Source organism: Phalacrocorax carbo, chromosome 17, assembly GCF_963921805.1.
Source record: "Phalacrocorax carbo chromosome 17, bPhaCar2.1, whole genome shotgun sequence".
Classification (NCBI taxonomy): domain Eukaryota; kingdom Metazoa; phylum Chordata; class Aves; order Suliformes; family Phalacrocoracidae; genus Phalacrocorax; species Phalacrocorax carbo.
The window spans coordinates 2930393-2942327 of NC_087529.1; the positions used below are offsets into that span (position 1 = coordinate 2930393).

The 11935-nt window shown below is 47.2% G+C and overlaps 1 protein-coding gene across 1 annotated transcript in view; it reads left to right on the forward strand.

Moving 5' to 3' along the window:
* Window positions 1-10856, forward strand: part of PIGL (phosphatidylinositol glycan anchor biosynthesis class L) — a 62874-nt gene extending 52018 nt beyond the window's left edge. Inside the window, exons 5-7 of the mRNA XM_064467951.1 lie at window positions 2941-2972; window positions 8976-9109; window positions 10247-10856. Coding sequence (XP_064324021.1) covers window positions 2941-2972; window positions 8976-9109; window positions 10247-10345 — 265 coding nt within the window. The 3' untranslated portion in view covers window positions 10346-10856. The remainder of the gene's footprint in view (window positions 1-2940; window positions 2973-8975; window positions 9110-10246) is intronic.
* The last annotated feature ends 1079 nt before the right edge of the window (window positions 10857-11935 follow it).

Consider the following 11935-nt stretch of genomic DNA (forward strand, 5'->3'; position numbering starts at 1 on the left):
ACCGAGGTTTCAGCTCCATCTTGACTTGTTCCTTCTTGCCATCATGGGGAAGTATCAGTGGTCAGTGCCGTGTAGGAGCTAGCCCACTCACATTGCTGGCATCTTTCTGTGAGGATGACTGAATAAAGACAGGGAATTTGGGAACTAGCTCAGTCCTGCAGTTTGCAGGATGGGGGTTGCTGGACCATTGCAGTTTTTCTGCTGAGCAGATGTAGCTGATAGCTACAGACAGCAGAAGCTTCCGAAGCAGCTGGTCCTTGAGGGAGGAGCCAGTGCTGAGTCCTTGCAGTGCAGAAATGGTGGGTGCCTTCAGACATCTCACAGTGTTTGAATCTTCCTTGCAGAGAGTCTCACTTTCCTTCAGATGTGGATCTGAACCTATGACAGGCATAATAAAGATGGTGCAGTGAGAGGTGCCCTGTAATCAGCTGGCCTATGGCACTTGGTGGGTGGGTGGGAACAAGCCACCTTAGATCACTTTATGTTTAAAAGGAAAAAGAATTTATAAAAAGTCTTTCTGAAAAAAAAAACACATGGAAAGAGATCCTGAAAAAGGAGCCTGTTTGCGTTTGACTTCTTGGAATTTTGTGCCAAACTCTTGCAATTCACCCAAACCACAGCAAGTCCAATCTATAAAACAACATTCCCAAAATGGCAACAAGAGAGAGCTGCAACCTCTCCCCTACTTGGAAGTGTCCCACGGAGACAGCTCCAGCAGGGTGGAGATGGGAGTGAGAAGATTGATTTGGGAGAGGATTGGCTAGTTTTATGAACGTGTGCAGGAGGTAGAGTTTTGTGTGTGTTTCTCTCTCTCTCTCTCTGCAACCGCAGTTCATTGCCACCTCTTGCCTGAGAAACACAAAGGAGCAAGGCTGCAATTCCTCTGCAGTGTTACAGCTGGGTGGAGCCCATTCCCATAGCTCTGCACTGAGCCTTGCTGAGTACTGAAGCATTTGGCTCAGGACAAAAAGGATGAGGAGAGAATCAGTTTCTTCATGCTTGTTCTTCCAGAGCAGTGTCAGGTCTGCCTGGCAGCAGCCTTGATGAGGACCTTTCAGTAACCAAACATGGTTTGTGTCTCCCTGAACCTTTACACAGGCACAAACTCCTTAGTTTGCTGCTGGACCAAACTTTTTTTCCCTGCTGAAGATGCTCTCTGCTTCTGCTGAAATGTTTCTGTATGAACCGGATCTCTCCTTGCTTCTATTTCTAGTGGCCAGGAATGGTTATTATTAGTTCACTCACGGAGCAGCTCTTCACATCCTTTAATTTGCTGTCAGTTAGTGCTTTGAAGGTCCCTCTATGGCAGAGCAGCTCACCCAGAACAGACACTAGGACTTTGGGTAGTTAGCCAAATTTCACAACCACTCACTGCTTTATCTCTCCAGGCTTCATTTAAGAAGTTCCCACCCTGCTAGCTTTACCAAGTGCTGAATCACTTCTTTGGGTGGCCAGATTTAGTTGTGGGGGAAGAAACCTCTGGCAGAAGAGCAGAGCAGACATTAATGGAGATGTTTAAACCTTCCTCCCACTCCACCGCCCCCGAAAAATTGCTGGTAATGTTTATGAGGCAACATTTAACAATCTTTGTCAGAACAGTAGGACTTGAGTAGTGGGGTAGAAGGTGGCCAAGTTAGTATTACAAGGACGTTGTTCAGGAGAAAATGGTATTGCTTGCAGATCTTTGGCTCTGGAGAAGAGGAGACCATTGGCAGGAGAATCTACTTAAGGCATATGTCTTCTGATTGCCGTTTGAGTTCTGCCGTGACCTGCATTTCTGGCTTGACTTTTGCTTTGAATTGCTTTGGGTATTCATTACTCCGTGCTTCCTATTTTGTCTACGCCTGTGTAGCTAATCCTTTTCCTTGAACTTAACCAATAGCCAGAGATAATCCTAGTTTGAAAGTGACTAGAGAAACATAACAGTTTACATATAACGTGTGTTTTATCCTGGTTGATTTACACATGAACTGTCACATTGTCCTTCGTTAAATACACCACTATAAGATGATAACGATCTCTTTAAATATTACACAGGGTTAAATAACTTTTCTTTTTTTATTTCCTTTCTCCTTTTGGCAAATGTTCCATTGTTTGGATTTTTTTTTCTTATGAAAGAGCAAGCCTGGGTGTGGGACAGCTCTGAGTGCCATCTGCTGGAGACCTGCCTCCTCCCATCCCTGCCATGGGCCAAATCTGGAGGCGATGCAAATGGTGATGTGGGCATAAGTGCTCTGAAGCCAAGAACCACAGGCTAGAGCAGGAAAAACAAGAGAATTAAAAAGGAATTGAAGCTAATTCCCTCTGATGCATACACCATATCAGGGTCATTTGCTTACACTTCTTGATGGAAGTGCCATCACTGTTCGTATCTCCTGCGCTGGTCCCCTCATTCTGTTTCCAAGGGATGTGTTTTTGTTACATGGACTTCCCAGGACAAAGTCATGAAGGGATCAAAGTCTTAGTGAGAAAAAAGTCAGAGCAGCTTCTCCAATGTCCCAGTGCCAGCATGGGTTACATAGAACGAACCTGGTCCCCAAACAGGAGCTGCTGCCGAGGCGACGTCCCTGGTCAGCAGACACAAGGCTTTAAAGAGCCAATGCTCTCAGAGGTGAATAGCCTTTGGCAGCCTCTTGCAGTTTCCCTTAGTGCAACATGAGAAGTTTGAGAGGGAGCTGGATTTACGGAGCTTATTTGTGCTGTGTCCCAGCAGTCAGGATGAGGAACGGAATGGCAGAATTTTGTGGGGAATGAGGCTTACCACCACCTGGCACGTGCATCCAGTGCCGGCTCCTGAACTTTCTTATAAGATTAGCCATTGTAAATGTGTGTGTGTATTAAGAGAAAAGGGGTGATTTAGCATACAGAGGTTATACCTGTAAAATCAGGATTTGAATAACTTCCCTGAGTGTTTACCCCTGTGTATCTCTTCATTCACAGGTACCTGCATTCAGAGCAGAAGTTACCTGAAGGTAAGTCCCATTACGCATCCATGACTGTGCAGGCATTAGGCAATGGTTTACCTGAATGTTCTGTCCAGGGTTTCATCTGCCTAACTCACCTCTATTTGCAATGCAAATGAAACCCGCAGCTGAAGTCTTCCTTGCCCTTTTATCTCCCTGCAGTTTTTAACCAGCTTAGGCTTCTCCACAGTCCCTTTGCTGTCCTTTGGGGTTGTCCTGTCTTGGTGGTGTGTTTCAGTGCCTGGCCTATGCCTCTTGCTCTCTTTGGTGAATATGAGTGCTATTTCCAGGTCTCTTGGCTCAGTCCCAGAGTTTTTGGTCACATCTTACTTATAAGCCTTTTTTTTTGTTTTGGTTTGGTTGTTTTTTGTTGGGTTTGGGGTTTTTTGGGGCAGGGTAAGGGGCATTGGTTTGGGGTTTTTTTTTTGTAACAAGCGCCTCAGAAACCATTACCAGCTCAGCCAAAAATGGTTGTGTGTATCAAGCTAAGCTTCCATCAAAATGTGGTCAGTATGGGAAAAGTATCTGAAATCTGCACTGGCACAACAAATCGTTGGAGTGGCTTCTATCACCTGTAAACGAGCAAGTATCTCCGAGAAACTCTTTGTACAAGTAGGGAAAAGAAAGAAACAAAGTACAGATGCAGGTTGCTCCTGACCCCCTTTTCTAGCTGCTGTCCCAGAGTAGATCTGCAGCCCTTATCTCTAGGAAATGGTGCCTGACTCAGGGACAAATTAGTGCAACTAGTTTAAGCACAAACCTGTCAGCTGTTTGAACGGAGCATAGGAAGGTGGCTCCAGCAGGCCCACCCAGTCAACCTCCTGCTCCCTCAGCAGTCATCCGGACTGTGTTTCTGTAATCCCGAATCATTGTGGGATTTGAATGTGTCAAAGCAAATCAGTTTTAATTCCCTGCTAGCAGCAAGTTGCAGACCCAGATCAGATGGAGAGAGCGTGAGCTAAGATGGCAGAATGCCCTTTAACTGAGTTCTGACTCTAGTCTCTTCAATTCACCCATCTGTGAAAGAGGAGTATGAATGCCAACTTCTTTCCTAGGACCTTTTCTTTGTTCAGTGCTGGGGTGCCACAAAGAGCTCTGTGTGTGCTGTGTGCAGTACAGAGAAAGAACAAGGAACAGTAGTGGTAGATGTAACTGCTAGATGTCAGGACTTATCCAGACTGAACCACCTTCATGTGCTGTTCATGCAGGTTCGTTAGATACACTGTGGTCCTGACTATGGGCTGTGCCTCAAATTGGTTCGGGTTTGAAACAGACCTGTGTATAGACATCATTTCCATTTCCCGAGCAGCATCAAGAGACTCCTGAAGCTATGTGAAAGCCTTGCTGCTCTGATTACATCACATCTGACATGACCTACAAACACCAAAGGAACGGGGAGCTCCCATGCTGCTGCTTACGCTAAGCCTTTCCAAATATAGTTCCAGTCTCATTGAAATTCCCAGTATTTATAATTTGATCTGGCAGGCGTGCAGGGCTGTGCATCAGAGGGGCTTAATGAAACAAGACTGATGCTGGGATTGAGGCTGTCTGGATAGAGCTGAAAGGCATGTTTGGGCCATGGAAATGTGCTGCTCCCCTGTTGGTAAGAGGGAAGTATTTGTGGGTGAACCTGTGTAAGCCCATGTGATCAGGAAACCCACAGAAAATCTCTCTGCAAATGCAAAAGCCAGCTAAGCCTTGCATTGCCTCAGTGATATGCAAATGAGCACCCTAAATATCCTGCTTTGCTTTCCAATGCCTTTAGCCAGCATAAACACAGCAGGCTTGTTATAATCTGTAATCAAGTTCTCGAGGCCAGGCACAAGCAGATAGGCTTGTTTCAAGGAGCCGAGACAGCTGCTGGATATGCATCCACCCCTACTACTGGCCCCATCCAGCTATAACCAGCGCTCCTCCAAAAGAACTGCTGTGCTAACGTCTGTCAGGAGCAGTGCAAGCCTTTAGCACACATAGATCTGCTCATAATCTTCTCATTCTATGCATACTTGCTGCATAAGTGGTTTGGAAGTAGAAAGCCACGCTGAACAGGTTGCAGGCTTCATGCACTTCTATTCTAGGCCTAATCCACTAGCTATATTGATCTTGCCCTTTCTGCCAACCTAGAGAGGTTGTATTACACTGCTAATCCCATCCTGCCCAGGTCACAGTCACAACAGGCTCTGAAAAGCTTCACCTGCTGGTGTCACAGGAGTAGACTCATCAATGGCAGCACTTCTCTTACCCTGCTTGGCAGGGAGCAGCCTGTTTCTCCGAACCCTTTTCCATCTCTCCCGGGACTGTACATTCCTTCCCTGCTTCATTTCATCTCACATTCCCATGCAGAGCAGCCTTTGCTGTCAGCATGTGGAGATCCTTGTCATATCACTAACACAGGAGACTCTTACAGTGCCCTTCATTTTGTGAGGCTTGAATGCCATTGCTTTGCCTCATCTGACCGATGGGGCCCAGGAGGTCAGGTTGATCAATACTGAAATCACTTGCAGTTGTTTTGAGCCGTTATTCCTGAGCTTTGGGGACCAAAAGGGCATAATTGCTGCATGAAAAAATATTTCTTAGGGAAAAAAAATAGGAGAAAGGGAGAGCACGTTTTGTTAACAGAGCAGCCCAGGCTGCAGAGATTGGGGGTGGGTAACCCTCCACCAGGCCTCTCTTCCCATCACTGCAAGCAGGAATTCACGTGGCATTGCCAGGGTCCAGTAACAACCATCCAGGAAAGGAAAGATCCATTGCCCCATGTTTGCTCTAGCCCTTTCCGCCCCAGTAAGCACTGAAAAGCAAACAGGTGGCCAGTGGGAATGCTGTCAGCATACAAGAGCAAGGGAATCCATATCTATTCCTTTCCTCTGCTGTGCCATAGTGCAGCACCTTACTAGTTCTCTTCTCTGAAACTACCCACCAGCAGATTGAATCATAGACTGTCCTGAGCTGGGAGGGACTCACAAGGACCATCGAGTACAGCTCCTGTCCCTGCCCAGGACACCCCAAATTCACACCATGGCTCTGAGGGCCTTGTCCAAGCACTTGCTGAATATCGCCAGGCTGGTGCCGTGATGCCTCCCTGGGGAGCCTGTTCCAGGGCTCCACCACCCTCTGGGGGAAGGGCCTTTCCCTAATACCCAGCCTAACCCTCCCCTGGCACATCTCCCTGCCATTCCCTCGGGTCCTGGCCTTGGTCACCAGAGAGGAGACACCAGCGCCTGCCCCTCCTCCTCCTCCTCTTGGGAGGGAGCTGCAGAGCACCATGAGGGCTGCCCTCGGCCTCCTCTGCTCCAGGCTGAACACGCCAAGGGACTTCAGCCACTCCTCATACAGCTTCCCCTCTAAGCCCTTCACCAACTCCGTGGCCTCCTCTGGGCCTGGGGCATCGGGCCTGCTGAGCAGCCCAGAGGATCTCTGCAGAGAAGGGGGGAAGAGTCGTTCCCCTACTCATGGCACATCACAAGTTTGCTTCCAGGTTTGCTACTTGGAAACAAGAAATGTCTTTAGTGGGAGAAAAAGAACTGACAGGGCACTTCCACGTGCAGCTGCAACACTTGTCGCTGCAGAGCATCCTTTGCAATCGCAAGCTGAAACCTTACGGCGGCTAAACAGCAACTGCTCTGTCAGTCACTTGTCAAGGTGGACCGTGAGCGAGACGGGCTCAGGCTCGCAGTCAGGAAGTGGCACAGGCCATGCTGGTCACACAGCTGCCTGCATTCCCGCACGTCCGAGGGACTTGCTGCAGGGAGCTTGGCCGCGCCGTGGGTCCTTCCAGATCGCATTGCACAGCTGCTGCTCTGCAGGGACGGGCACGGTGACCTTGCAAGGGTTGGATGGCTGAGGCTGCAGTAGGGACATGGTACAGCACTGACATAGTTAAGACAGAAGGGCCTTCAAGGCAGAGGGGTGCCAACAGTGACCCTGACCTGGGCAGCCTGCGGCGGGGAAGCGGGCTGCGGGTCCCGGCTCCCCCGCAGCTGGCGGACACCGCCATCTCCCGGCAGGCCGGGGCCTGCAGCAAGTGTCCCTGGGCTTCAGGAGGGCTTTTCCTCCAGTTCCTGACACAGCACAGACTTATGTCAGCGTTTGTCTGGAAGGAAGTGCCGGCCGTTTCCCTTGAGGCCTCTAACCCTGCCCATTGCTGCCCACAGCAGGAGAAAATAACTCCTCTCCATGCTCTGCCCATCCTGCGGGGGGGATCCCTCCCAGGACCAGTGCGGAGGGAGAACTGGAAGGGGAGCATGGTCCTGGAGCCCTCTGTGATACTGACATAAAGAGTTGCCAGTTTTGGTTTTTAGAGTAGAAAAGGCTATTGAAAAGTTGGAACAAATTGTACATCCTTTTCTTGAAGGAGAGAGAAGAAAGAAAGGAATTGAAAGATCCTGGAGATGTGCTGGAGGGAGACTGTCAGGGCTGCCGTGTCCTGCCATTGCAGGCTTTGGCTGGAATAAAAGCAAGACCTTCCTTTTCAGAGAAATGAGTTAGTGTCACTGGGAAGAGGCATGGGACACAAATCACCGTGAGGCAGGGGATTTGTGGAGGGCCATCCCATGCATGCTGTTTGTTCCTGGGTTCAGTGTGTCCCAGACCCCTGGCTGGGGAAGGAATGGTGCTGGTGGGGTATCTTTGAGTACCGTGCTCTCCCTTGGAGACTTTGCGGGCTTCTTCTCTTGTGTCTTCAAGAAACTAATTCACCATACGAGCAGCAAGTTTTGCTTTCCTATCTCATACTTGATAGAGGCTAGACTGAAGGATCTACCAAATGTCCAAAGTAGGGAAGTTAGCAGCAGGTTGACCGTTCAGATCCTTGTGGGATGAGATTCCTTAGACTGCACAGAGGGCTCCTAGTAGGGGCGTCATTGCCTTTCTCACAGAAACCCACCTCACATAGTTATTCTTTTTGGAAAAGATATTTGCTTCTGCCCCTGTCCTGGCATCTTTTCCCTTAGGAGGGCGCAAGTCCTGCCTACCTTTTAGAGCCAAGAGGTATTTGAGCACCACCAGTTTGCTTTGTGCTGAGGACATAACACCTTAAGCAGCATTAGACATGTGAGCACAGGCTTCACACGCTAAAATGGTCTATTAGGCAGCCTTTGTAGCAATTCAGCATTGTTCTTTGTCTCCTTTGTATAATTTCACTGTTTAAGGGCACACTGAAGAAAGTCTCATTGCAGATCTAATTGTATATCTGACCACTTGTGTAAACCGTGACTTTGGCCTCTTCTGTCCAACTTTAATACAATGTCTGAAGTGTGGAGCATAATCACAGCAGCCTCCAAGCCCTAAGAAATCCCATAGCAGCTCCCTGGAGAGCTACAGGCTCTTAATGGGACCATCAGTAGTTCTGAGCTCATCAGTGAAGACAATTTAGCCATGGTAAAAAAAAACCCAGCAATTAACTTTTGAGTTCAAGGGGCTCTTTAAAACAGAAAAAAAATTACACACCAGTGGAGTCTTTATAGATGTTACGTTCATCTGCTTCATCACAAACACCTGAGCCAATTCTGGAACTCGGTTAAAGTGTAACTGCCTGCCTGAGTTAATATTTGATACAGCCATTCCTGAATCTTGTAAATATTTTTTCTGCAGCTAAGAATTGGAGTAGAAAGAGGAAATTTCACTTTTGTAGCTGAACCAGAGACTGCTGTTTTAAATTTCCATTATATGATATAGTGCCAGCATTCAGAGAGCCATCCTGGGCTTTTTTTCTTTCAGTCTAACTATGTAGGAATAATTTAAATTACAGGCAAAAAAACCCCAAATCCTCTGGTATTCAGAGCAAGCTAACGTTGCGTTCCACAGAACAAGAACCAGTACAAGTGGTCATTGACACGCACTGGGCACGAAGAGATCCTGGTGGAAGCACGTGGAGATGTTTCTCCCCTTTTGCACAAAAAGGATCCCCATGGCCAGCAATACAGGGGAGCCTGCAAAGACCTGCTGAGCCTGGAGAGGTGGGAACCGTACAAGAATATTGGTCTTTGGAAATATTTATCCTCTTTCTCTGACTAGGGTGCCGTGTGCTCGTGCTCGAATCAGTAAATCTCTTCCGGAAGTACATCTCCGTGCTGGATGTACTCGTGTCCTGCCTCCTGCCCACAGATGCACTCTTCGTACTCACAGAGGAGGAGACTGAACAAGCCAGGGTGAGATGCGTGGTACCTGCTTAACCTGTTTGAATAGCTCATCATCATTGCAAAGACTTTAGTCAGAAGCATCATATTCACAGAGAACTTTATAAATAATTATCTACATGGATTACAAATGCCACTGATGAACAATCTTCAGTGATTTGTAAAACATGAATGGGCAAGATGGGCTGCTTCACGTGCTGGGTGGAGAGCAGGACAGGGCTGAGCAGATCTGCAGCTCAGACATCTTCAGTAGCTACAGTGCACTGAGTTTTACACTGTGCCCAGGATGCAGGATGTACTTCAAAGGAGACTGGATCCAACAGAATACTCTGAACGTGTGAGTGGCCTGTGAAAGAATGGCATGACTGCAGGCCAGGAACAGTGTCCCTGGACCATAGCTTTAACTAAGGATGGAGACAGCTTGTGAACTTGTGGTCCAAAGCTCTTTACGAGTTCCCCTCCCTACTGTGTATTTTTTAACTGTCTTGCTGCATGAGATCTCATCCATCTAGTCCAGTTCCCTATATCAGAAGCTGGTTAGCCCCCCTTCCATAGGATGTAAATGTTTGCCCAGCAAACAGTCTTGTTAATCCACAAATAACACACAGAACTTTCCTGCTTTTGAGGCTGCTGGTAGAGTTACGTATGGAAACTGCTCCGATAAAGGTGGCATTGTTCTCTTGCGTTTCTGAAATCAGCCTCTCTAAGCTGGTGCACTATAAATAGATTAAGTTTCAGCTGGCAGTGTATGATCGGAAGAAGCATGCAAAGTTTTCTCAGATGCATGCCTATCAGGTTTCTGCTTCCCCAGCGTGTGAACACCCAGGTGTGAGATCATACAGGGTGGAGGAGTATCTGTGACAAGGAAGCCATCACAGCACCAACCTGCAGCTGGTTAATGCCCTTTCTAGCAGGCCCCCTGTGAACGTTAGGCAGCACACCACCAGCCACGGAGGGGCAGGCAGGCCTCTCCCTGCCCTTTGGCCCCATGGAGTAGGCAGCCTTCTACCTCTCGCTACTTCTTCCCTGCTCACTGAAAACAAGCTGTCCTATGTATTGGCAGTGAACCTCGCAGGAGGCCTAGGAAATTGTATGCCCATTAGGACTAGGAAGTTCTTGTAATGTTTTCTCAACTATTTTTCCTTCTAGAGAGCCATGCAGTGTCATCGCAGCCAGCTCCTCTGGTTTCGCCACATCTATATGCTTTTCTCACGTTATATGATGATCAATTCGCTCCGCCTTCTGTGAGGGACGCCACTCACAACTTCAGGAGTAAAAGAATGAGTGAAAAAAAAGACCCTATCAGGCCAAGGACTAAAGAAAACTCACCTGTTACTTGCTCAAGAGGCCAGGATTCTCTTTGTGTAATGTTCTTTCAGACTACAAAAGCAGGCCATATGAACTTGCTTCTGAATATCTTGTTGCCTGATACATTAGGATGAACAGGGTTTAACAACTACACTATTTTCTCACTGTAGAAGCTTAAATACGATAAGAAATTTGGATTAACCTGATTAGGAGTAAAATGTGGGAGTATTCTGCATTGGAGAAGATATGGCACCAACTATTTTTCCCTGAGAAGATACAGCTGCAAGGACTGCAGCTATCTCGTGGTGCTTTTGTAAAACACAAATATTGGGAGTGACTCTTCAAAGATCATGCTATCGCCACAGATAAAACCAGAACCACAAGACCTCTCTTATTCAGTCAGAACTTTTAAAAAGCCAATGCTTATGAGTAAAACATCAGAAATCATACAGATTTCTCTAACTGCACTGATCTTTGCTGCTTCTGCTTTCATACACATTCTGTTGCAGGCTCCACCTTCGCAGTGTCCCTCATGAAGCATGAGCGTTTCTTTGTGCTTCAGAACATGGGGCTCAAGATCAACTCACAAGAGTCTCAACAGGACGTAAGAATGAGGTGTGAGAGACCCAGGCTGTAACTAGGTCTTTTATAGAACACATGCAGAGATAAAAATTGCAAGAGATGTTTCAAAAGCCGCTCCACTTATGCAAATGGCAAGTGCAAGAGTTAAAGACTCTCTCCCTTTACGTTTAATGGTAAGTGAGGCAGCTTTCAGTGGTTTAATTTCTTAGTCTATAAGAGAGATTCTACCAGCGATTTGGGTTTCTGTGGGTCATGGCGGAGCAAAGTCAGCGATACTCAACATTTCTGTAGGGCTTTGCACTCATTAATGTGGGCTCGCATCTGCAGGAGGCATCTTTCCTGGATTGACACAGCTGCTTGTTGCATAGGCAAGGCCAGAGCCCAAATTGCCTGGTCTGTTGCTGTGAGCTCATCCTCCTCCTGAAGACAACAGATGAGCTCCTGGTTGCACTGAAGTACGTGCCTGTTGTTCTGAGACTATGACAGTGCCTAAGCATAAGCTCAGCCTTAAGACCATGAGTAGGTCCAGGCTTAAGCAAAACAGTACTTAATCACATTAATAATTTCAGTGGCCCCTCTCTGGCATACAGCTAAGCACCTGTGTAAATGCCTTACTGAACTTGAGCCTGATAAGCTCTTTCAAATCCCCTTTAAATCTAAATGCATGCTCAATTCATTGAAGCCAACGGAGAAAAAACAGTGTAAGTTCATACTGACCTAAGCAAGAAATTATCTTATATAGTGCATTTTTATAAGCCAGACTTGAAACACAGGAAATATCCATACAAGCAAAGATTAATTGGGATTTTTTTTGGTGTTTTGGGTTTTTTTTTTTGTACTTTGCTCTGTTTATTGTGATTTCAACTTTAGCACAGCCGAGGGCAAAGTACCAACATACCAGACTGGGGTGGTTTATGGAACAGAGGTGGTTTGAAAACTGAAAGTCAC